Here is a 27,536-nt window from a genome sequence, read left to right as displayed (position 1 = left end):
TCAGAACCAAGTTTACATGCTACTCAGAATGTCAAAGATCTTCCACTGTCTGTCTGTCTGTGTTATGGGTGTGCATCAGAACCAAGTTTACATGCTACTCAGGATGTCAAAGATCTTCCACTGTCTGTCTGTCTGTGTTATGGGTGTGCATCAGAACCAAGTTTACATGCTACTCAGAATGTCAAAGATCTTCCACTGTCTGTCTGTCTGTGTTATAGGTGTGCATCAGAACCAAGTTTACATGCTACTCAGAATGTCAAAGATCTTCCACTGTCTGTCTGTCTGTGTTATAGGTGTGCATCAGAACCAAGTTTACATGCTACTCAGAATGTCAAAGATCTTCCACTGTCTGTCTGTCTGTGTTATGGGTGTGCATCAGAACCAAGTTTACATGCTACTCAGGATGTCAAAGATCTTCCACTGTCTGTCTGTCTGTGTTATGGGTGTGCATCAGAACCAAGTTTACATGCTACTCAGAATGTCAAAGATCTTCCACTGTCTGTCTGTCTGTGTTATGGGTGTGCATCAGAACCAAGTTTACATGCTACTCAGAATGTCAAAGATCTTCCACTGTCTGTCTGTCTGTGTTATAGGTGTGCATCAGAACCAAGTTTACATGCTACTCAGAATGTCAAAGATCTTCCACTGTCTGTCTGTCTGTGTTATAGGTGTGCATCAGAACCAAGTTTACATGCTACTCAGAATGTCAAAGATCTTCCACTGTCTGTCTGTCTGTGTTATGGGTGTGCATCAGAACCAAGTTTACATGCTACTCAGAATGTCAAAGATCTTCCACTGTCTGTCTGTCTGTGTTATAGGTGTGCATCAGAACCAAGTTTACATGCTACTCAGAATGTCAAAGATCTTCCACTGTCTGTCTGTCTGTGTTATAGGTGTGCATCAGAACCAAGTTTACATGCTACTCAGAATGTCAAAGATCTTCCACTGTCTGTCTGTCTGTGTTATGGGTGTGCATCAGAACCAAGTTTACATGCTACTCAGAATGTCAAAGATCTTCCACTGTCTGTCTGTCTGTGTTATGGGTGTGCATCAGAACCAAGTTTACATGCTACTCAGAATGTCAAAGATCTTCCACTGTCTGTCTGTCTGTGTTATAGGTGTGCATCAGAACCAAGTTTACATGCTACTCAGAATGTCAAAGATCTTCCACTGTCTGTCTGTCTGTGTTATAGGTGTGCATCAGAACCAAGTTTACATGCTACTCAGAATGTCAAAGATCTTCCACTGTCTGTCTGTCTGTGTTATAGGTGTGCATCAGAACCAAGTTTACATGCTACTCAGAATGTCAAAGATCTTCCACTGTCTGTCTGTCTGTGCTATAGGTGTGCATCAGAACCAGGTTTACATGCTACTCAGAATGTCAAAGATCTTCCACTGTCTGTCTGTCTGTGTTATAGGTGTGCATCAGAACCAAGTTTACATGCTACTCAGAATGTCAAAGATCTTCCACTGTCTGTCTGTCTGTGTTATGGGTGTGCATCAGAACCAAGTTTACATGCTACTCAGAATGTCAAAGATCTTCCACTGTCTGTCTGTCTGTGTTATGGGTGTGCATCAGAACCAAGTTTACATGCTACTCAGAATGTCAAAGATCTTCCACTGTCTGTCTGTCTGTGCTATAGGTGTGCATCAGAACCAGGTTTACATGCTACTCAGAATGTCAAAGATCTTCCACTGTCTGTCTGTCTGTGTTATAGGTGTGCATCAGAACCAAGTTTACATGCTACTCAGAATGTCAAAGATCTTCCACTGTCTGTTTGTTCTATAGGCATGCATCAGAACCAGCTTTACGTCCAGCCATCTGATCAGATGCAGGAGACTGTATCTTCTGCTGCTGCCAACAGCCTCCAGACTGTGCCACTGCGAATCACCTGGAGGCCCTATCTCAGTACAGGTAACAGGATTGCAAGTTGTTATGCACTGTCTGAGTTTCATATATTGAAATAGGAATCTTAATCAGTTTCTCCGTTAGTCATCAGTCTGAATGGGTACACACTGATCATTGGTCATATTTTGGGTTAAAAACCGTCTTAGCAAAAATTGTAAAATAGAGGACAATTATGTGGGTTTATTATTAATATGTACATTACAACTTGAAAATAACTGACTATTTTAGACAATGTTTGACCCTGTTTTAGTTAACCGTATACCAAACTGTTATGCACTATTTTGCAGCTAAAATTATAATAAGCTTAAATCTTATATGAAGGTACACTTGATAAGACTTTCCTGACATGTCAGATGCTTGCTTACATAGTCAACACAATGTCTGTTCTTTCAATAGATCTTTAGAAACCCTACTGCAGCACAGTAATCTTTTATATATGCTTTAAATGTCCAAACTGTTTTTGTTGTCAGCGACATCTCGGACACCTATATTGAACCCCAGTCAGGACCTACCCCAGATAGCTGAAGGAGTGGACGATGCACAGGCTGCAACCTCGCTCGTGTCATGGCATGAAAACTACCCTTTTGGTAATGCAAATCCTACCATGAATTTGAAAAATACTCGATTCTGATTGATCAGAGGTTTCAAATCACAATAACCACTTCTGATTAAAAACGGTATATTTGACGACCACATCACACTGAAAGCTAATATTATGTATTTATTCAGATTGTTCTGGTTTCACATTATGGTTGATAAACATAAAATATGTTTACAAATATAATATACCATGCTGTGAGGTAGTTCGATATCTAAGGACAAACACTTGCAGAGAAAAACTCCATATGGTAAACCGTCCAGTCCATAGTTCATTCTGACTAATAGTGTAATATTACTTCACCTTCTCCTACTACAGGGGCGGTCGGGTAGCCTAGTGGTTAAAGCGTTCGTTCGTCGCGCCGAAGACCCTGGTTCGATTCCTGATATGGGTACAATGTGTGAAGGCCCCCGTCGTGATATTGCTGGAATATTGCTAAAAGCGGTGTAAAACCATACTCACTGACTCCTACTACTAGTTCTTTTGTACTAGCCCATGACTAGCAGCCTTGTTGAACCCAGATTAATGCGTCACAACCACCCTCATCTGCCTGCCGTTGTCTAATGGTAGAGTGTCCGCATGGACAGCGGAAGGTCCGGGGTTCGATCCCTAGCAGCGTCATACCAAAAGACGTTAAAAGATGGTACTTGTTGTTACCCTGTCTGGCGCTCGGCATTAAGGGGCTAAAACAAGGACTGGTCGGCTCGGAGTCAGTATACTGTGTCTGAATAGGGTATTCATGTTAAACTGCGGCATGGTATCTCAGTGGGCTAGCACTATAAATGAGCATCAGTCCGGACTAGTACAAGCAGCCACACACACACATACACACACATACATGCACGTCACTATATATCTGTCTGATGTTAAAGCTTACCTGACATATTCTGTATTGCCTCATGCAGACAATGGCTACTACCTGTTTCCTGACTTCTCCCCAACAACACTTGCAATTGAGGAAGGACCCAATGGAAGCAGGCGTGATGGGGCAGGCAACGTCATGGGCATGAATCTACCACTCTGGACCTGGTGGTGAGTTAGGAATTCATTCATGTCCTTATGAAGTCAAAATGTTGCTGTAGGTTGTAATTTTAGAATCTTGGTTTTCCAAAAAGCAAATGAACTTTAATTTGAAATAACCAATCACCCGTTCATAGTTCAGTGATGAAACTTAAAGTTGGTTTATATGTCCAAGCATCGTGAGCTTTGAATAAATTACTGATATATTCCTATGATACAAGTAGAATGGCATACCTCTATTATGTAAATCTGCCTGAACAAATAATAAAAAAAATGGTATCCATTGGATTATCAAGGTAGGCAACTCTTCACAGATCAAGAAATGATCTCCCTTAGACTATTCTTCAGTGCTCAGAAAATGGATCTTTCAGTTCTTGATTTTTAGCCTTTTGTTCTATGATAGTATCCATGTAGTAGACAGCTGACAGTCTATGTTGTCTACTCACAGGAAGGAGATGGTGGCTATCACCCTGATGACCGTAGTGGTTCACCTGCTACTGAGCAGATACACCCACAGGGACCAGCCTGACAACACCAGCAGACAGGTGAGTCTACAGTAGCTCTCTTTTGTTAACTTGTCACAGGAATTGTTTTATTCAATGAGATAGTTTCAAGAAAAGTTTCTAACAACCATAGAGATGTAAGTAGAAAATGCCTTTTAGAAAGTAGTCAAAAGTAATAGAGATATTGTATGTGTATTTGGGGGAGGGGTGAGGTGTAGGGATGCACACCGTAAATTTTGAAACATACTAAACAAACTTCATTTGGAAGCTTTGAAGGTGATGGGGTATACTAAAAGTAAATATATTACAAGACTAACTTATTTGGTGATATATTATCAACATGATTCCTGAATGAAAATTGCAAAAATTGCCCGCCTCCTTTTAAAGATAAGCTGTATGAGCACAATTATTACCTTGAGGTTGCAGAATATTAAGTGTTGTCTTTTTCTTATGTTTATTTATTTTTTTTTTCATGAAAACGTAGAGAGATTGTTTCTCTGGAAAGTTACTGTTCTATAGTTACCGTTACTATGAAGGATTTGTTGTGTTCAGGTGTCGACTGACAGTACCAGCAGCAAGGGGTCCGAGACCTCACAGATCCTGCCAGAACCACAGAAACAGGCTGAATATTCTTCCAGGTAACCTGTCAGTTTCCATATCACATATTATAGAAGAAAGTTTGTGACTGACAGCCATGGTTTAGATTGGAGAAAGTGTCCAATACTTCATTTAACAGTTTGTTTAACATACGCAAAACATTTCAGATTTGTAGATGCTCAGAAAGTTGTGGAAGGGTAACTAAGCTTGGACCATTTTGCAGCATGAAGTTTTAATTAAAGTCATTCAAAACCCACCAAGTTTCATGCCTGGCACTTGCTAAAATGTTGAAAATTGACCTAAGTTGAAAATGGGCACCATTAGGCTTAAAAAAAGAAAAATAATTGGTTTTCAGGCAGTGGTTTTTGAAAATATATTTGCGGCGGGTGGTGTCTTTTTTGTCTTTTTTGTTTGTTTATCAAACTAGTGTGTAACCAAATAAACAGTTTTGTACATTCAACCCTGGAAAGGAATTCCGTACATTAATGTATTCCTTGATGAGTAAAATACTTGAATGCAATATTTGACTGCCGTTGGATTTGGAATATTTAAGGATTTTTTTTAAAATAATTCAAAATGGAAATAAAAATTAAATAAAAAACATGTGGCAAACTTTATGATGATGTGGCGGTGCCTGGGAACCAAGACTATTATTTTTTTAGCCTTACATTGAGCATTGTTGAGTGTCGTCTGTCATAAACTGTGGATGGATAGTATCGTTGGTTCTTTAACCATTTATGATGTCAGTCATATAAAATTTACATGGAGAAACAATAATATTGGATAGTCCTACTGATAGCATTAGAAAAATATATATATTCAGATATTTTTTACCGTGAGAGCTGAGATGCAAACTGGCACCAGCCTGTTATCCCAAGTCAGTTTGTCTAGTAGAATTTCTGGCTTTTCAGGGGACGTCCTAATACGTTTTCACTACTCAGGCTAGTGACTGTTTGAGGTTAATTTGCATCCACAGGTAGGCTTGACATAAATAATCGTAAGTCCACTAGTCTGAGACGCGAAAAATTCAGTAAGATCAAGGGACATTTGTGTGTTCTCTACAACTTTTACCTTTAGGAGATTGTTTTTGTGGACTAGCAAAAGTAAGACTTACTTTCTAACCCTGTGCCTATGAATAATAACAAGGGTCTGTTGATTTTTAGGTTCAGCCAAGACTTCGACTGCCTGCACTGTTTAGGAAAGGGAGGGTTTGGGATTGTGTTTGAAGCCAAGAATAAAGTGGATGACTGCAAGTATGCTGTGAAGAGAATCTGTATCCCAAACAGGTAATCAAATCACACTCTCCCCATTTTCTAGAGGTTAGGATGTCCACTAGCCTTCATTAATATATGAAAGTCTAGTTCTCACCCTTGCCATTTCAACCCAACTTTTGTGTAAACAGACTCACTCTGGAGAGGACTATCACACATATTGATAGTTCCATCAGCATCCAGGTTCTAAAAACATGGCTTCTGCATCAAATTTGCGCTGAAATTATTCCAAAACTTTAAGCTCAGACAACTTCAAATTTTTCAATCAACTTGCCCATGTGTGAAACCGCAAGAGCACCGGAACCACGTGATCAACAAGTCTGATTCATCACTCTCACTCAGCTGGCTGGGAATTCGTTCTTGTGCTCTTACTATCTGAACCATCCTTATTCAATTTGCCCTCCCCTATTAAGTTTTTAGGTCGGAATACCTTCTTTAAACATTCCATCACCTTATTCAACAATTATTTTTTTAATTTGGAAAGACTTTTTGTCTATTTTGGCTCTTTGACTTATCTCTTGTTTTCATAATGAAAATGTGTGCATGGTGCATGTTAAATCATGTTCCTAAATAGCGCCCTGCCTGTTTCAAGGGGTTAATATTCTTTAAAAAATTGGCTACCTTTCAGGGAAGGTCAGAAGGAGCGGGTGATCCGAGAGGTGAAGGCCTTGGCCAAGCTTGACCACATGGGTATTGTCAGGTTCTACCACGCTTGGCTGGAGACGCCTCCGTCAGGCTGGCAGGAGGAGAGGGACAAACAGTTTGAGGACAGGTAGGTCGTGAATGTGAGGAATGGTACTTAATAAAATTACTTTGATTGGCCATTTAGAGGTTTCAAATCACAACAACCACCTCTGATTGAAACAATGAATTTGACGGCTGGGTCACTGTGGAATATTTATAGAAAAGTACTTTCTTCTCAGTCATTGTCCGGAGGAGCTTTGGAATAATATGTACAACCGTCAGTTACAAAATGTGGTTACAGATACCTACTTAGAGAGTGTAATTCAAGCTTAGGGTCATCAGAGATGCGTTATCATTTTTCAGTGAGTGCTGCCATGTCATAATAGTAACTTAAGGTCTACTACATTTTCTTTAGGGGTAACCACTTAATGTTGGCTAACGAAGTAGCTGTGTGTTTTTTAATGGATGTGATCAAAGAGATCCTTAAGCAGCAGTTCAATTAAACATTATGATAAAAGTTATTTTATCTGTTATTCAGTGAGTGCCTTACTCCGACACCATGCAACTCTGGCACCGACTTATCCTCCATCTCGAGATTCCCGCCCAACCAGGCCATGGAGCCTTGTCTCTCAGACTTCAATCCTTTCATTAACAAACTGGGAATCCTACCAGAGGAAAACTCATCCTCTCTCAGCCGTCTCAACCATCTTCGTGAAGGAACCAGTCAAGAATTTTCAGCTCATTCCAATATGGATTGTTCAACAGACGAAAGCGGGTCTTTCAGTTACATTGGTGCAGAGCCTGAGAAGCGTTTTGCAGAAGATGAAGATTCGTTCAGCATTGAATTCATGAATTCTCAGTCAGGTGGAAAACAATCTAAGTCATCTAGCATTCCCTTCCAGTCATATCTCCACTCTTCAAGTGAAAGCATCCAGCCATCTCACCAAGGTGATGCTGACTCATTCAGCATAGTGTTTGAAGATTCAGGCTGCAAGGACAAAAGCAGTAATGATGTTTCACATGAAAGAGATAATTCAGGGGAAACGGACTCCAATGTTGTGTTCAAAGATCATTCCATTCGGATTGAGAAATCTGAAAACTCTGGTTTACCAAGCCAAAACTCTGATAGACACACTTCGGAAACCCCGGAGGACAGTCACAGTGTGGGGAAGAAGCTAGCCACTCCGAAGGTGTATGTGTACATTCAGATGCAGCTGTGTCGGAGAGAGACGCTGAAGGAGTGGATGTGTGCCAACACACTGAACCGTGATAGGACTTCTATTCTGGATATATTTGACCAGATAGTGTCTGCTGTGGAGTATGTACATGAATGTGGACTTATGCATAGAGATCTCAAGGTAAGTGTCATCAGACACAAATAGCAATATAGGTTAGTGGTGTATATCAATATTGAATTTTTTTTATCATTGCTCATCAGTTAATGAAATATTTGACGGTATCCGATGGCAATGAACTAAAAGTGGGGTAGGGTATAAGTAGTCAAACTCCATTTCTAAATTGTACCAGAACGGGGGATGGATATCTGCTGATGACGTTTGTTATTTTGTTTATTGTAAACCTTGATCATAGCATGATATACCGCATTCGACATAATAAGCGCCCAGGGCTCACTCAAAATTAGAAATAGGAGGCTCTTATTAAAATATTATTTTGTTGAGAGAAAAAAGAGTTGAAAGATAATTACATTAAGTAATACGTTACCACTGTTATACCAAGGCTGTTGTCTCCTACAACTGCTGCTATAGCGAAATCTACCACAGAGATCTCAATTACCTCATGCAGCATGTGCGTAGCCACCTAGCTGCCATGTGACACCCTTCACTCTTGTCTCCTTCGTCTGCTAAGCAAGACATGTTTTCTCCTGCTGAAGCGTTCCTTGAAGATTTGGTGATATTTATTATAGTTTATTCTCTAATAAACTGTGCTTTTATGGGGCGTTGTGGTAGCTACGCTTGGTTATAATTTTCCCGCCAAACGGAAAATTTTTCCCGCCCTTTTTTCTATATACTTGCGGGGTTCGCGTATGCACGTTGTGTTTTACGTTTCCCCTGTTCTTGTATGTTTTGGGGGTTAACATAACTTATTTCTTTAATAAAAGTTATATGTGTATGTTATATGTTCACATTGCTTGTTTATTTTCTTGTGAAAATGCTCGTTTGTGAATCATTGTGGTGCGTGCGTTGTAACCATGTTGTGTTCTTTGTTTATAGCAAACAATCAATGTCTGACATGGATATGTCCCCAGTATCCACCCCCTCTACCCCTGCTCCTCGGATTTGTGGGGTGTGCAGAAAGTTTTTGTCGTCCCGGGGTCCCCACGATCGTTGCCCGCGTTGCAGGGTTCCTTGCGGGGACACCCGGTGCACCCTGTGCGAAGGTCTGGGGCCTGCGGAGTTTGAGCGGTACCGGCTGTACGTACAGTCCGTCTCCACCCCTGTGGTGGCCGGTTCGTCCGGTCGGGGTCCCCGTGCGGGTACCACCTCCTCGGCTGCGGCGGATCCCCTTGCGGCCCTCGGGCTGTCTGGGGATTCCGTCGCCGCATTGTTGTCGAAACTTGTGGACTCCAAGCTGGCTGCCTTATCGCAAGATAGGCCGCTGGCTGTTCCGTCCCCGGCCTCTTCGGTGGCCGCGGGTTCGGACGCGGGGTCCACCGGTACGGCAGCGGCTGCCGTGGTTACCGGTCCTTCCCCCGAACCGTTGCTTCCGCTATCGGTTAAGGACCGCGTGGCCATGGTGTATGACCTCTTCGAGGACATGCCAAAGCCCCTGCCGATACCGCGGGGAATCCACGGTTCCGTAGGTTCCTCCGAGATATACGACGAGACGTCCGACAAGGCTTTCCCGGCATCAACCTTGCTGCGCGGGATTAAGCCTTCTTTGGAGAAGGCCTTCACGGCTGCCTCCGGTCGGGGTCTCCCGTTACCTCCCCCGTCGTGGAGAAAAGGGTCTTTCCCAGTACATGACCTTGCCTTTCCCGAGGCTGGTCCTTCTGCGGAAGCCCATGTGGAGCGTTTGGGGGTCCGTGCCCCACCGGTTGCCACGGTACCACAAGGTACCTTGCAACAGCTGGACACCCTCGCTCGACACTCCATGCTGGCAATGTCTCACGGAGACACATACCTGGCTGCAGCGGCCAGTCTGGTCGAAGGTTCTCCTACGGACCGAGACCAGCGCATTTACAACTGCTTGCTCGGTTTGAATGCTTCCCTGGAGTACGTTGCCGGGGCTTCGGCCTTTGTTTCTGGCACGTGCCATTTTCTTCGGCGCCAGTAGTATCTGGCTGCTTCAGGGTTGGACGCTGCCAATCAGGAGGTGCTCCTTTCGCAGCCTTGGTCTGCTCGGACCCTGTTTAATAACAAGATCCCTGGGGTTCTGAAGGAACAACAGGCCGCTGTGTCTGCCGAGGCCTCTCGGCACACACTGAATCTTGTGGGGTCCTTGCATAGGCGCCTGGGTGCCGCTCCGAAGCGGAGCGCGCCCCAGGATGCTGCGTCCGGCAGGCCTAAGGGGTCGGGTCCTTCTTCCTCCGGGAAGAAGCCCCGCTCTGAGGGCTCCGGTAAGGGTTCTCAGCAGCCCTTTCGCGGGAAGAAGGGGAACTGGGGGAAGCCCAAGTCGTCTAAGGACGGCAAGGGCCCCTCCAGGTGACTCTCATTGGAGGGGTTCGTATGCCGACAGCGCCAACTTCGGTTGGCCCGTAGGCGAACCCGAGTCACTTGGCCCTGGACAGTTGCGCCTGCCGCAGCCTGTCCGGCCCCCCTCTCTTTCCCCAGTGGGAGCCAGACTCCAGACTTAGGGAGAATTGGGAACAAGTGTTCGACGACCCGTGGGTGGTCAACACGATTCGGTACGGCTATCGGCTCGATCTCAAAGCGAATCCGCCGCTCACCGTTGCCCCGTCGGCAGGTTTCTATTCGGAAACCGATCTTCCCTTCCTCGCCGATGCCATCGGCAGGTTGGTGGAGAAGAGGGCAGCAGGGAGTTAGCTCTACCAGAAATAACACCGGGGTTTTACTCCAGGATATTTCTCGTTCCCAAGAAGGATTCACAACTTGAAATCGTTCAACGAGTTCTACCTGCGCAAGCCGCCCAAGTTCAGAAGTTGAGCTTGACGGACCTGAAAGCACTGATCATGCCGGCCGACTGGCTAGCTTCGATCGACCTGAAGGATGCTTATCTGCATGTTCCGATTCACTCGGATCATCACAAATATCTCAGGTTTGTCTTTCAAGGCAGGCACTACGAGTGGGTTGTACTCCCATTCGGTCTTTCATCCGCTCCCTGGCTGTTCACCCGGTTAACCACCCCCATAGTGGGGTTCCTCCACCGGAGGGGTGTCCGGTACTTCGCGTACCTGGACGACTCGCTAGTAGCAAATCGAATGACGGACACCCTGTCACGCCATCTCGTTTTCGCACGTCGGCTCTTGGAGCAATTGGGGTGGATTGTCAATCTCCCCAAGAGCGAGTTAACCCCTTCTCAGAACTTGCAGTTCATCGGAGGTCGGTTCAACACGGTGTCCCATCGCCTATTTGTCCCCCCAGACCGGTGGCACAAAATTCAGGCGATGATTGCCAAAGTCTTAGCGGTGCAACAGACTGTTCACTTTTGGGAACAGCTGTTAGGGCTACTTGTATCAGCCCAGGACTGCACCGAACGGGGTCGTCTCCAACTCCGCCCGCTGCAACGTTTTTTAATCCAGTTGTTAGCAACGGAGGTGAACAGTGCGACCGTCGCCCTCCCGGATCGGCTCCGACCGCAACTGGAGTGGTGGACGCTCCCTTACAATGTCTTATCAGGAGTCTCTATGCGGCCCTACCGGGCCACGTTGAACCTGTATACAGATGCCTCTCTAGTGGGCTGGGGCGCCCATCTAGAGGGGGAGGTGAGCTCGGGGCTGTGGTGCGTAGACGAACTAGGTCTTCACATCAATTGTCTCGAGTTCAAGGCAGTGATCAACGCAGTCAATCACTGGAAGCATCGTCTCGTCGACGCCCGGCACATGCTGGCGACCGACAACACGACGGTAGTGTCCTATGTGAACAAGCTGGGGGGAACCCACAGTCACTCGCTACTCGATCTCACGTTTCGAGTTTTACGCTCTGGTGGACAGTGTCCCGTGCCAGATACGCGCCCGTCACATCCCAGGTGTGCGGAACGTACTGGCCGATGCTCTATCGAGGCCTCAGGATCCGAGCCCCACAGAGTGGATGCTGAACCCAGTAGTGTTTCAGTGGCTGTGCGAACGTTTGGGTCGTCAACTCCCGTTGTTTGTATCACCAGTCCCGGACCCGAGGGCCATCGATCACGATGCTCTCGCGTTAGACTGGACGGGCTTGGACGCTTATGCTTACCCGCCGACAGCGTTGATACCACACATTCTAAGCTTCGAGGAGTTCGCTGTCGAATGTTACTGATCGCGCCCATGTGGCCGAACAGATCGTGGTACCCCGACTTGCTGACCCAGGTCACGCAGTCGCCACTCCCACTGCCTGTGAGACCGGATCTCTTGATCCACCCTCACACCGGTCAGCTTCATCCAAACGCAGGGCAGTTCAATCTGCACGCGTGGATGTTGTCACCGAGCGTCTGAGGAGTAAAGGTTTTTCTCGCCGGGCGTCTCGGGCATACAGGCGTTGGGTTTTTTCACGAAGTGGTGTTGTAATCATCACATTCATTCGCCAGATAAGGTATCTGTGTAGGATATTGCTCGTTTCATGTCTCACTTGCGAGAGACCCGGAAACTCTCTGGGGGTTCCATTGCCAACTATGTCTCGTCCGTTGCTACGGTACGGGACGTTGCTATGGGTACCAGTCTCTCCAAAGAGCCGGTGATACGGGGTATTATCAAGGGTTTCAAACAGCACGATCTTAAGAAGGGCCGCCTTCGGGCACCGGCCTGGGATCTTTCCCTAGTGTTGCAATCACTTACGGAAGCTCCGTATGAACCCTTGCATAGTGCTTCGTTCCGGCATGTGACTTGGAAAACAGCATTTCTCCTCTCCTTTGCCACGGCGGCACGTGTATCCGAAACTCATGCACTCGATGTCGCCAAGGTACGATTCGATAGGGGTGACGAAGGAGCGGTCCGCCTGGGCCTGCTCATGGGCTTCGTCGCCGAGAATCGGGCAAACAGAGAGAAAATTCACTGTAAGATCACTCAAAGAAATCTTACATCCTGCTGATACTGAGGACAGAGCGCTGTGTGCGGTTAGGGCCCTTAAGTATTATCTTAAGGCTTCGAATGAACGTAGACAAGGGCGTGACCGTCTGTTCATATCGTGTAACCATAATCGCACGGTTGACATAACTCGCAACTCGATTGCGTTGTGGCTTCGTTCTGTCATCAATCTGGCGTACCGGTCTCGGGGGTTACCGGTAGCGGGGTCAAACCCGCACGAGATCAGGGCGCTAGCGGCAACATTTGCCCTACACTCGAATATCTCTGTTCGCAGAATATTACGAGGTTGTTACTGGCGTTCTGACTCGGTTTTTTGCCAATCATTACCTGAAACAGGTCGCTGATGGCGTCATGGAGAGTGTGCACCGTCTTGGCCCGCGGATCGCGGCGCAAGCGGGCACCTAAGGGGTGTGCCCAGCGCAATTCCGAACTCCTCAGGCGTCAGACCTTGCACGGTGGTCAATCTGGGTCGTCTCCAATGTTCCCACTGCCGTGGGTACAGGCGTTGGGGTCACGCAAACCAGCGCACTCACACCACAGGTGAGGGCGGCTTTTTGTGTGCTTTGTCCTTATTTGTATTTTGACAATTATGTATTTAATTGTCTGTCGTGTATCCCAACCTTGTGATGCATGCTTACAAATACTGGAATTAGGTCACGCGCCTAATGCATACTTTAAGTAGGCTTGCTCTGGGATATACGGTCTGAATGAAATTAATTTCCCTCTTTTCGACTGTTTAACCTGATCTAAGATTAAGCTCACGTGGATACAGTGTTCTCATCCGCTGCGGCGATGAAATACCTATCCAGTGGGGCCGTTTGGAGTCACCAATCGTTTTGGCAATGACGATTGAGCCTTACGGTATGCGCTTGACAGTGCTTTGGTATTCCTATAGGGTAACGCCTAGCTAGGTGCATGCACATCGAGTGCTTCCGCCTTGGTGTTTACTTCCGCTGGTCGGAAGGAACGCTAGCAGTCAGGATTCGGGTTGTAGGTGCTCCCAACCGCCTACTGTGGTAGTCAGCCTCGGTATAACAGTGGTAACGTGTTACTTAATGTAATTTGTAAAATTTTCCTATTCGGAATATTCTATAAGTAATACGTTACCACTGGGCTGCTGCCCGCCCGTCTGTCCCCCGAGCACTTGCTCTCGCAAGAGACAAGAGTGAAGGGTGTCACATGGCAGCTAGGTGGCTACGCACGTGCTGCATGAGGTAATTGAGATCTCTGTGGTAGATTTCGCTATAGCAGCAGTTGTGGGAGACAACAGCCTCGGTATAACAGTGGTAACGTATTACTTATAGAATATTCCGAATAGGAAAATTCTACAAAATTTTGTGGTTTCTGCTGACAGCCCATAACTAAGGGTGCATATTACACACGAGTGCGTATTATACATGAATAAATATGTATTTGGTACATTGATCAATCAGAAGGGGTGCTAATTGGGATTACTCACTAGCCAATATATTAGCAAATATTGCCTTATTATAGCGGGGCGCTTATTTTGTCGAATATGGTACCCTATATATGACTAGTTTGTTCTCAGCAGGCTGCAATAATAGGTGTGATATTCTCAATCATGAGAAAAGATTTTCATAATGTGTTTTTGGCTAGTATGAACATAAATGTGTGTACATATATAATGCATGTATGAATATATGGCATACACTCACTTTGATTAAATAGATGGGAAAACTTCACTTTGATTAATTCTAAGCATTCTCAAATTGCTGTCAGTGAAATTCCAACATCCCCTCATCTTTAACAATAACATTATTATCAAAGATGTAATATTATGAAACATTCAAACATCTAGGACCTGCATCACTTTGGACTTTCCCCCCACATTTGTCGGGGCACAAGGGAAAGAATGGTCAAAGTAGCACTATAGCCAAGTCACTGCTTCACATGCTGGGTGTGCCTGTCAAGATCAGGGTTAGAATTGGCCTTCAGCAACCCATGCTTGTCAATGTCATAAGCATGGTAAGAGGCGACTAACAGGATCAGGTGATCAGATTGCTGCCTTGGTTGAAGCATGTCATCGTATTCCAACTGTGTAGATCAATGGTCATGATGTCAATCACTGGATTGTCTGGTCCATATTTGATTATTTACAGACCGCCATCATATAGCTGGAATGTTGCTGAGTGTGGCTCTAAGAAACAAACAAACAAACATGCTTTATAACAATACTCATGATTCTAACACCTGAAGCATGTAAAGAAGTGTTGTAGATGAGGTGAGATGAAATTGGGTTTAACATCATGTTCAAGATTATTGCAGGGGTGTGTGTGTGTGTGTGTGTGTGTGTGTGTGTGTGTGTGTGTGTGTGTGTGTGCATGCTTGTACTACTGCGGACTAATGCTGGTTAAATGCTAGCCCACTGAGATATCATACCCAAGTTTATCATGAATACGCCACTCAGACACAGTATACTGACTCCGAGTTGACTAGTCCTTGTTTTCGGCCCTTAATGCCGAAAGCCAGGCAGAGTAACAACAAGTACCATCTTTTAACATCTTTTGGTATGACATGGCCGGGGATTGAACCCCCAACCTTCCACTCTCAGGGCAGATGCTCTACCACTAGAAGGGGCGTTCGGGTAGCCTAGCGGTTAAAGCGTTCGATCGTCACGCCGAAGACCCGGGTTCGATTCCCGACATGGGTACAGTGTGTGAAGCCCATTTCTGGTGTCCCCTGCCGTGATATTGCTGGAATATTGCTAAAAGGGGCGTAAAACCATACTCACTCACTCACTCACTCACTACCACTAGAAAATGTGTTGTAATTACCATGATTACCAGAGCTGGGACGGGTAACTCAGGTTCTCTGTTCTGGTGGGTACTGAGTAGGACCTGGGTACCCACAGGACTACCAGGACCTGTGGTTAATCATGTGAATACACTATAGGTCACGATTGTTTGCTTATCTTTCAGACCATTAACGCATTACTTCTGACATGTATTTTTGAATAAAGTTAGAGCTTCAGTCAACTTCAGTAATGCATGACATTATCGTTTTATAGTGTACCTAAATATTTTTTGCCAAGGCTACGGTCAAACAATTCCTTATCGAACAGTTTGTACCAATCTCATGAGACCTTCCACGGGTACCCGAGTAGGGTCGGTTATTACAGGGTTGGGTACCCGGGTAGTAACTTTGGACTCATCCCAGCCCTAGTAATTATACCTATTGCCATGATTACCAGTACAGTTTGACAGTGAAATCAAAGGCTCATTTCTTTTATTTCAGCCCTCTAATATTTTCTTCTCTGTGGATGGGACAATCAAGATTGGAGATTTTGGCCTTGTGACAGCACTTGTAGAAGCACATGACGTAGTTGGTGAAGCTGGCGATGCCTATGCTAAACACACAGCTGAGGTCGGCACACAGCTTTACATGAGCCCAGAACAGGTAGAAAAACATTAAACAAGTTAAGGAATTTATTAATATCACAAATTTCATTTTATCATTATATTCACCTGTTCACCAAGTTACTGTTAATGTTATGGATATCTTCTTTATTACTTGTAACAAAGTTTCAGGGCTTCTGCTTGCCCGTTCATCTGTTTTCATGATTATTATGATATTATTGATATCGTTATGTATACTCACAGCCTAAAGAAACATGAACCATGGAAACATACAGAGAAGTATGTAGGTTAAGAAGAGATGTTTCCAACAGTCCAATGGGCACCAATGAATGACAATACTAACAATCAGTCAAGTGTTACCACAGAGTGTCTTTATATTTATCACGATATGCTGCACATGAGTTACAAAGTGAACACAGTAATCCTGCACAAGACAAATGGTGCATCTCGAGTCATGGATCTATGATGTCACATTTGATACATTCAAGAGCATTAGTTCACACAACATACCAGTATGTTCATTTGTGCATGGAACCAATCTAATATCTCTTGAATATGAGTGTCCATATATTAACCAACATGTATGGTATTCATGTTTCTTTTGGCAGTGGGTATGTGTTATGAGTAGTAAGCATGATAAGCTAACGGTTCATTATCATTATCATGATTATGGTGTTTGCATATCACCCTGAACAGCTGGATTCCCCACATGGGTACAATGTTTGAAGCCCATTTCGGGTATCTTTCTGTGGTATTTCTAGAATATTACTAAAAATGGCTAAAACCCAAGTAACTCACTCACTGACTCTTGGACCAAAGTTATCACCACACAATGCAAAGATTCAGAAGGCATCCTGTTCTTTTAGTTCAAAGTAGCATGGTTGTGTGTTGTACAGATTGCTCGGCGTCAGTATGACCACAAGGTGGACATCTTCTCCCTGGGGATGATCTTGTTTGAGCTGCTGTATCCCTTCTCCACTCAGATGGAGAGGATCAGGACACTTGTGGACATCAAGAAACAAATTTTCCCAGACAGGTTCATACGGGAAATGCCAAAAGAGGTGGGTGGTTCAGTCTTTCTACCATCTCTCCCACCTTCGTGTCCTTCATGTCCTTTGTCCATCAACTCCTGGGAGTACTGCACATACTGCATACTTTTTCAGATTTTAATTAGCACAGCACAGAGGATCAAACTTGCATTGCCAGTTTGAAGCTAAGCTAGGCTAATGAGTTTATCAACCCAACACTTTACCACGGGACCATTGGGTCTATCACAAAAAACTAGTGCTTGTTTACCAAGTGATCAGCACCCGATTGTTTCATAAGCTGCACCAAGTAAACTGCAGTGCTGCCAATATATCTTACATTGCACATGTTAAAACCTTGCTAATCCAGATGATTATACCATTACGGAACTGTCTGGATTTACAAGTTTCCAGATTAATAAATCATGTGTACATAGTAATGTCCCTTTGATTATGTTTAAACATTCCACGCAATAACCAGCTTGAAAGAAGGGTTGATTTTATCATGTAAAATAATTTTTGTATGCCTATACATGTATTTTGTTGAACAAAATATCATACACATTGGGTATGATATAACAAAATATTTCAGAAATCACAGAACAATATTACACTGCTATGAAATTATAATTGTTATCCTTTGGTCAACCTTTGGTACACATACAATACAACTTTATTTTTAAGGCAGTTCATCATTACTTTCACTATTCCTTACTTCATGAAGGATGGATGTTTATCCCTTGCATACCTCTCTTTCAGCATGATGTGGTGAAATGGCTGGTATCACAGAAGCCCTCTGAACGTCCATCTGCTTGCGCTATATTGGAACATGATCTGCTGAAGGACTTTGCCCCACGTAGACAGGCCAGCAGGTTCCGCACTCGCACCATCAGCAGTGGAAGCAATAACTCCACCGGCAGTTAATGAATGTCTCACAGCTTGTCTAACCAAACTATGTACACTTATATAAAAAAGTAGGATAGTAGGATTTGATAGTAGGAGGGACCATGAGACCAGGAACTTAACGGCAGGAGACACAGTAGTCTAAACATTGATGGCAGGACTATCAAAGAGCGCTTAAAACAAGATAACCTACAGAATACATCATGGAGGGGGGTCATCATGAGAAAAGAGTTTTAGGACAGCATGGGGATGAACCAGGCAGGGATTTGAGAACTTTTCTTGAAGTGCTTCCCAAGTACTTGAGAACCTGTACATGTAAATGTTGAGAATTAAGTGTGCTCCTGGCATATTTAAGGTTTGCTGCTTTATTTGAAGCTAGACCTTTTAACATTGGGGACATGATAAGGACCCCTTGACTTTCATCCTTTATTTTAAACACTATATAAGCATGGTGTTTGTTGTTGTTAGGCTATCACCAGTGATTAACTGTCTCAAACATTCCAAATAACCGGTAAACTAGGAAAACATACCTGTGAACAATCTTGACGTAAGTATGAACTTGAACTGTGTAAAAAAGATTCAAGAAATACCTTTCCAAGATAGTGTGCATTCACAGTGTAACAGTTCTTGTTTTGATACTCTGGTAAGGTCTGTACTTTAACTGTTTCATCCCTGCTGTCAGATATTTAATATATATGTATGCTATATGGAGAGGGTGAGTGGTGTTTTGTACCGCTTTTTGCAATATTCCAGCAATATCACGGAGGCGGGGAAACCAGAAATGGGCCTCACACATTGTACCCATGTGGGGAATCAAACTTGGGTCTTTGGCATGACAAGTGAAAGCTTTAACCACTTGGCTGACATTAAAGACCAACACGTTTTAATTTGTTTGCAGTTATGCCACTGACATTTCTACTTACCATGCTTAATAGTTAAACATCGAGCCAAACTCACATCAAGCCAAAATGTTTTGATGATATCTTTATGAATACATGTATTAGGATATTATATCATTACACTGGAGTTGGTTATGTCTTCTGCCTTTGGATTATTCAGGGTTCTCAAGAGATTCCAAGAATTGCCGTCTACTTTTAGATTAGCAAATATGAAACAGAGTAATGGCACAGGAACTTGTTATTGATCAGTAAATAAAAATATATACCCCTTATACGTCTGTACTTACATATAGGGGGTATTTACAGACCAATAACAAGTTCATGTGGCATACTGTCACCATCTTCCTGAGGCAAGTGAGTTAACTGACTATAAAAGTCCAGTTTCCACCCTTGCTGAACTAGGCTGGTATTATGGAGTTACATAGTCCAATCAAAATCGCGCACCAAAATCGACATCCGGTTCGTAAAGTGTCGTGTAGATTTCGGTCGATTGAAGGATTTGCAAAGCATGTGCACCGCTAACTCGTTGTCAACAGATATTTTCTAAATCTTTTCATGTTTTTAAAGCTCTGCACGCTAACGTCGAACCCATTCGACAGAGGTGTCGATCCCCGTGCATCTGATGTCGAACCCATTCGACAGGCGAATAGCATAACAACACCCCAAAATAAAACTCGCCATATCTATCTACCAAGAAGGCTTTGCGTATCATTTAAATTACGTATGACATGCATAAATGCTCAGCTTGCTCAATATCAAAACGTTCAGTCATTTATTTACCTCAAAAAGAAAATATCGCGAGTTAAAAAAGTTTCGGCCAAACTTCTCGGCACACATCTACCAGGAACGGCCATTGTTGACTTTTGGCACTTCACGTTGAGCGGCATGCAGTCCGATATTTTCTTTATAATTTCATCATTTTTCCTATTCGATCATAATTTTTTGTTTGCTGACGAAAGGAAAACACTCATGTTCCATTATTTCTAAAAATTAGCAACTTTCGGTGTAATTAATTGTAAACAAAAACAATCTGAATCGTAACATCATCGATTGGATGGAACTTGTACGATCATGGCAACGGCGGTAAACAAACAACTCCACATGCATAGTTATCCCGTTAGACTATTACAATCATTTTGTTACATCTAACTTAATTTTCTAGAATTATTGACACGCATGTATAAATCTTTGTAAAAAGAATTTCATTTTTAAAGAGTTTGCAAATGATTTCGTTTGATAAACTTTCCGACACATTGCCAAGCCGACAAACGTCAGCGATACGTTTGGGCGTGGCCTAACTCGCGATTTGTTGAGTCGAACAAAGTCAACAAACACTGCGAAAAATGACAAATATTGGATGATACGCAAAATCTGAACTGATATACATTCTAGGTAAACCATTCAATAGCAAAATAATGCATTTTACGAGAAATAATCAAAATACTTGCAATTTTAGCTATCATTTCTGAAACCGGAAGCACGTACCGCATGTGACACATGGAAGCAAAATATGCAAAAGTTGGTAAGCTATCATAAAGAAATTCCGAAATAGATTCCAATTCAAAAGAAAATACATAATTTACTATTTTTCGTCAACTATTTACTATTTATTGATCTGGAGAGCAGTCTTCACTCTTATTTGTTTCATATTTCTTCGTGATTGTCGCCATAAAATGTGTAAGTCTAAATCCGAAACCGTAATGGATTTCACGCTCGATGATTTTAATTTTAAAATATTTTCTATAAACGAGCGCAACGGAGAGCGATCCAACGTATTGATATGCCATAATAATAACATAATATTGTTATTGGTCTGACATTACAAAAAGAACAATTTAAATATTAAAGATGTTGTTGAAAACTTTCCGAGAACCTCCCGTCCTCTGAACCGATAACATTTTGGTACACAACGAGGTAGTGTAAATATATATAGATTCTAGGCTCCTATTTATATATATGTGTGATTTTGTACCCAAAACAAATTAAATTGTACCCAAAATACTTTGTGAATTTGTACCTAAGAAAATAAGACAATAGATCTATAATTATATTTATGTTTTAATGTAGATGAACAGAACACATAATAAAATATTTCATCAAGTTCCAAATATGATTATGACTGTGATCCTTGAAATTGATTGTTTAGTTTTGAGAGAAAACTGACGTATTGTCACTGAAGGAGAGGCCAGTTAAGTTGGTTAAACCTAAGTTAGAATGAATTGTTTTGATAGGAAAGTGATATTATGTTAAGTTTAAGACACCAAATTAATGTATATCTTTGAAATAATTCTAGGTAGATCTACAAAATCACATACCCATTTGGGTAACAAATTACTAGAAATTTTGGGTACAAAAGTCACCACTGTACATTTCAACTGATTTTCGTGAATCAATGGGATAAAAAAAATTCGTCTGAATGATTCCTTTTCTCATTTTTTAAGACAAGAAATTGTTTTACATAACAAAACAGGCAGATCTACACGGATCACGTTTAGTCCTAAAAATGTGAAAAATATGGACACCTCAGAAATGAGGGCTTATAAGGTTATAATTCTACCTAACTAGTCACATGGTTTGACTTAGATCTAGGTCTATCTAAGAAAACTCCTTATGAAAAAAAGTTTTTAATTTTTTTTATGACACTTACATTTCTGGCACTTAGACAAAGAGTATTCAAGGAAAGACAGATATGTTTTTGAATGTAAATATGACTTTCCTTTATAATTCTTTTTTCATGATGACAGGGGAACTTTTATACACACCAGCTGAGGAAGTTGTGATACTGTGATTGCATACAAAGAAAAAACAGTTTGGAAGCAGTACCTGTATGTATAAAATAGACCATATAAGGTGAACAAAAGTAATGGATTGGCTGACTGGAAAAAATACACCTGGCAAGGGTAAACATGTACACAGGCATGTTTCTTTTCATTCCAACCAGAAGACTGAGATAGCATTTTCTAAGAAACCTATGGCAAACTTACCAGCTTATGTGCCACCATGGTTCTTGTGATTAAACAAACAAAAATGTCATGTACTGTTACTGTATTTAAATTAAATTAATTCCTATTAAATCATATTTCAGAATTGTTTTATTTGGAAACAAACCACATAATGCACAAAATTAATGTCCATATGAGTTTAGTATGTATATGTTAAGGATCTGATTTAATCATTATTCATGGAATACTAAAATTAAAATGATGACATCAGAGAGTTACTTATTCACATAGTTGATTTTCAGAGTGCAAGATAATAATTGTTGAATAAATATGTTTAAACTAAAGATAATAATTGAAGTTTGATCAGTTACACTGTGTTGATGCAAAGACTAATATTTACTGTCCCCACACACCATCATTGTGGGAAAAATAACTATTAAATATAACTTAAAATTTTAAAACCTGTAAAAAGCTGTAAATAATTAAACAATTACAAATCTATCATCAATGCGCAATCATGGTGGTCTTCATTTTTTGGGAATATATTTAGAAATCCTTCGTGAAACTGTTCTAAAATCATGCTAGAATCTATGTATGTATTCCCGAAAGGAAAACTATCCTAAATGTAATGTGGAACTAACACCGAAAATATGTACGTAGAATTTTATTGCTTATATATACCCTATCATTTTCAGCAACGCGGGGATGTTATTTTGAAACACGTTTTGTCAAACCCATTTTCGCGCACCTGTTGTTGAGGGTGATCTTGCTGATCGACGATATCCATAGACGTATTACGTGGGATACACTTGTTGTAGTGAAACTTATCAGCATGTACATCGCAGAAATATGAATCATGTCCCATTTATATTCACAACATTGAATGGTGATTCTTAGATATCAACAGAAGTTCAAATAAAAGATACCGAGAAACTTGCATGTGGCATGTTGATTTATCGTCTACCGTTTCCGGGTCACGGGAGCATGCAAGGTAAAACGGATTAACTAATACGCGAATTATATCGTCAAAGTCACATTTATATTTCATGTTAGTGGTGATTACTGATACTGTGTATCGACTTATATTTTTGCTGTATGTGATAGGCGAACTATTTCAAAATTTACTGTAATTGTTTTGTTTCGAAAGCTTATCAGCAGACTACCCCTGTCTGTGACATCACATCCGGTGACCTTTGCACTAATTGAAATAGTGCTGTCAGAATTCACGATCTGTATTTTCATTTTTCTCTCGTCATATTTATTGGAATATGACGAATAAAACATTCTTCGATTGAGAAGATCGTCAACTTTCGCCAAGTTATATTTATAAAGGCAATGTAAACTTTGTTGATATTAAAATAGCAATAAGTTATGCGGAGGTCGGGCGAAGCGCGCCATGTTTGATTTTAGGACGTCTACTAGCATCATGACACGGGTTGTTTATTTTTGTATATCGTAAATATTCAACCAAAACGCTTGAAATTAGGATTAGTGAATATTTATAAGTCATTTAATGTTTCCTGCAAATTTTATAACATGACACGTCAGATTAACCCGAATATTCGTATTTCTGCAACCGACATGATGACCTCGAAAATTAAGTTATTTTTCTGTTTAACGTTTAGATAATAAATTCACTGAAATGGGTCATAATTTACCATCGCGCTGATATATGCCGATTATAAATCCCGAATTTTTACTCAATTAAAATTATGATATCGGAGATATGATTATTGAAATCAATTTGCAAAAATGTTACGATATTAGAGGGTTCCTAGCATGAAATGCAAACCACCTTCAATAACGCAATTCAGGTAAGTTCAAGAAAATTAACAAATTTTGTGTTCGCTTTGGTCTTAACCTTGGTATGATTGAAAACACCAGGATATTTTTATATAGAATTGTGTAGTTTTCTATCAGGAATAAATGTGCAAAATATTTCTTCAATTGGCCCTTGTTTAATGAGGCACTGACTGTTTGAAATCACCCACCCTCTTTAGAGCGCCTTATGCTAAAATTAATCCAGCAGGCAGGGGTAAGAAGTGTGAAAATAATTCAGCAGGCTAAAGGTTAATCAAGGTGCTCACGTGATTTAATGCACTTTGCGATGTAAGACTCAATTTATCACAATATAGATCTTGATTATCAATCAGATCGTCTTGACTGGGCGCCACCGTTTTGTTTGAAGCAAATGCAAGTGATACGAGAGGTTGAATCTGATTGGTCAATAGGAGAGGCATAGAAAGGACATAACTCGTAACAGCCACTGGTGGCGCTACGATCGAGCCCAGGAATTCCAGCCTAGTAAAAACTGGACTTTTAAAGTCAGTTAACTCTCTTGCCTCGGGAAGATGATTGTCACAGAAAGGTTGAAATATTTGATGGTTGAAATATTTGATGTACACAAACTTACATGTTTCATATGATTGACACATGATCACTTAGTCAACTTCATTTAAGCTAACCAATCATGCTGATTAATTTTATTCTGTAATAGCATGTTGAAATTTGGGTCAGTGAGGGTTTTTAGGGGTTGGTGAGAGAATTGTGTTACCGGTAATCATATTTGTGGGTTAGATTCACTTAGTTTCATTGCATGTGAGAACATGGCAGAAACAGGTGGGCACTGTCGTATGTGGTAATTGCAGTATTTCACCTTCAGTTCCAGCACCACCACAAACTTAAGTCCATATATGTAGCAAGCTTTCTATGTAAATACATTTTGTATGGTGTTCTCTGTATTGAGTTTTACTTCTTAACCATGAGCAGAATCTATGTGGCAGTCTTTTATAAAGTCTGCATATAGATCCAGTCCATGACTGTCACTTTTTCAGCAGACCTGGTAACTCTTTCTGATAACGTACACTTTTTCTATTCATAGATATGCATTGGTTGAACTCAGGAATGACTATGTTTCAAAACATTCTGACATGGTAGAGAGTGATGTATTTTGGTGCTGTGAGTAGATAACAGATTTCTAAATGCTTCCTATTGAAATGGGTGATAACCAAACAAAAAGCATAAATAAGTATGTTTGTACACATGAAGTCACTGTGTGGTGATTTATCTGCATAAAAGCAAGGTTTGTAAAGTCTGTGGTAAATGCTTCAAATTACAAGTCTGAAAAACTGGGTTTTTTTAGACTTTATTTTCAAAATATATACTTTCTTTAGTTTATCTTTTCAGACAAAAAGGAATTTGACTAGAATCAGATTTTGGATCAGTAGCGAACGTCACAGGCGGCCAAATATGTCTATATTCAACAGAACTCACTCACAATAAGATCTGATTCATTTTTGAACAAATACAATATTACTGATAAGTCATCTACAGAATGTATTGATATTCCGCAGTTGGTGTATGAAGCTTTATCAACATGTGTGTTTCTGTCTTTTCGTTTGCTTATTCAATTTCAAATGATTAGTTACTTGAGGGTTTATCTTGGAACAAAGAAATGGACCGAATTTATGATTTTTGATTTTGTTGTTTCTAGACAAGGAAAAATGTTATTGGTTGTACATGTATATATGTGTTTGTATATATAGATATATGTCTCTGTATATAATGAATACAGTTTGCCAAGAATAGTCATTATCAGGATTAATTTATTTGTATCATCATGGAACATTCATTAACAAATGTGACGTAAATCTCAGATGTGCATCTACACTCCTTTTATGATAAACATTGCCAGTTCAGTGGCATTGCATCTCAATGTACATTTGCTTTGGCCAAAGTCGGCACCATATCCATTTGCATGATTTGCATAAATCACCTTAGTGGTAAATGTCTATGACCTGTGTCACTTTGGATTTTCCACTCACATTATGATAAAACAGTTCTATAACTGAAATACTGTTCAAACCAGGTTTGTAAAGTGTCACCCACTCTTTCACTGATAGGGGTTGTTATGCAAGCATGCAGATAGATTAATCCTTCTCTCACAGTCCCTGACTGTTCCAGGCTTACAGATTCTGTGCCAAGTCTCTCAGAATCTGTTCCAAGTCAACTCGTCTATATAAAACTGGGAATGAATTCATTCAACACCCATACACCATGTACATCAACTTATAATCAACAGAAGGAAGAGAATTTGTGGATTTCAACTTCTTTATTATGAGGAACACAAGGTTGTGTTCCTAATAATAAAGAAAATGACATCCATAATCTCTTCCTTCTAAGTATCACTTATAAAAGATATTCAAAGACGTAATCAACAGGTTTTAAGCTTTCATTTCAGCAAATATTTAATTTATAATGCTTCCATTTACTTTCTGCTTCTGTTAATTGTTTAATAACTGTGATCACTTTGTACATTAATTATGCAATGTGTATGACAAGGCACATTTTAATATAATGCTGCTGTAAGATATTCTTGTGTCTCAAGCTGTTTGCATCTGTAATAAACATCTCAAAGTAACAGGAGATTAAGAGAACATCTCTTAACCTGGGTAGCAGACTTTTGAGTTTACATGCATAAAGGTACATGAAAATGGCTTCCTGCCTGCATAAACTTTTTAACACAGATTACTTGAGAATTTTTTTTCCAGTCTTTTAATGGCTTTAACTACAAAATAATGTCACGTGATATCAGAGATATATAGGGACTGTATAAACTGTTGTGCTTGCTATCGTCCGTTTGCTACAAAAATCTGTACCAATGAAATGCAAAATACATATAAATTCCACAGCAACAATTCGTCTTAAATGGCATAAATGTTATTCATAACAGCACATATTTCAGAATAGAAGTTTTGAGACTATCCCTGATGCCCCTAAGCTGTTATGTTTATTGTGCAGACCCCCTTGTAACAACAAGTACCGGGGGTATTAAACCACCAACAATTACAGTTACAACTTATTCTACCCATCATGACAATGTCTGAAATTATGGTGATGAATTGGTATGGACAAATATATATAACTTAACTTTCACGCCATTTAAGATGAATTGTTGCTTTCAGATATATATATATATTTTGCATTTCATCGGTACGACTTTGCAGCACTTGGACTATAGGAATTTGTAAGGAATGTTGTGTTAATGACACAATTTGTAATCTGCCAATATTTGTCCCAAGCATAATTGTGATAATTCTCATATCAGCATCTCATCAAACATTGTTAAATGTAAATACTGTTAACCTCTTATTTAGTTCTTACTGTTTGTTATTGATAAATCATGCATCAGAGATGTAAATATTTAAGGAATATTCATATCACCACATGGGAGTCATCCAAAACAAAATGTTGAAATAAACTTAAAAAACATTTGTGTGCTCTTTGTTTTATAATGTTTTATCTGGATGGAGAAAGTGAAAGAATAAGATTTTAACCCTTTCCAGCAGTTTCGCGGCAGGAGATGTCAGCTTCACATGTTGTACCTATTTGTGGTATCAAACCTATACCTTCTGAATAGTGGTAGCATGTGATGCATATGCTTCCACTGACACCTTCCCACTGTCTAAACTTGCGTCACAAGGGACCGGCAAAAACTGTTCGACTGACAACTCCGTGTTTATCAATTTGAAAAACAGACAACAAAGACAACACAATTTTATGGGTAATCCTTTTAAAATTACAATCATTTAGTCAGAAAACAATGACGG

General features: G+C 41.1%; 1 protein-coding gene and 1 pseudogene across 1 annotated transcript in view; both read left to right on the top strand.

The window, feature by feature from the left end:
- Positions 1 to 18,293, top strand: part of LOC139452036 (eukaryotic translation initiation factor 2-alpha kinase 3-like) — a 40,638-nt gene extending 22,345 nt beyond the window's left edge. The window contains exons 8-18 of the mRNA XM_071233320.1: positions 1,790 to 1,915; positions 2,380 to 2,496; positions 3,413 to 3,539; positions 3,976 to 4,072; positions 4,583 to 4,668; positions 5,791 to 5,913; positions 6,527 to 6,670; positions 7,121 to 7,940; positions 16,037 to 16,198; positions 17,055 to 17,219; positions 17,943 to 18,293. Coding sequence (XP_071089421.1) covers positions 1,790 to 1,915; positions 2,380 to 2,496; positions 3,413 to 3,539; positions 3,976 to 4,072; positions 4,583 to 4,668; positions 5,791 to 5,913; positions 6,527 to 6,670; positions 7,121 to 7,940; positions 16,037 to 16,198; positions 17,055 to 17,219; positions 17,943 to 18,107 — 2,132 coding nt within the window. The 3' untranslated portion in view covers positions 18,108 to 18,293. The remainder of the gene's footprint in view (positions 1 to 1,789; positions 1,916 to 2,379; positions 2,497 to 3,412; positions 3,540 to 3,975; positions 4,073 to 4,582; positions 4,669 to 5,790; positions 5,914 to 6,526; positions 6,671 to 7,120; positions 7,941 to 16,036; positions 16,199 to 17,054; positions 17,220 to 17,942) is intronic.
- LOC139452110 (uncharacterized) lies at positions 9,334 to 10,276 on the top strand (annotated as a pseudogene).
- Positions 18,294 to 27,536: the final 9,243 nt, after the last annotated feature.

Source organism: Haliotis cracherodii, unplaced genomic scaffold (assembly GCF_022045235.1).
Source record: "Haliotis cracherodii isolate W230 unplaced genomic scaffold, xgHalCrac1.p SCAF_9, whole genome shotgun sequence".
In the NCBI taxonomy this organism is placed as follows: domain Eukaryota; kingdom Metazoa; phylum Mollusca; class Gastropoda; order Lepetellida; family Haliotidae; genus Haliotis; species Haliotis cracherodii.
The sequence above is the reverse complement of the archived record's forward strand: the minus strand, read 5'-3'. Positions and strand labels throughout refer to the sequence as shown.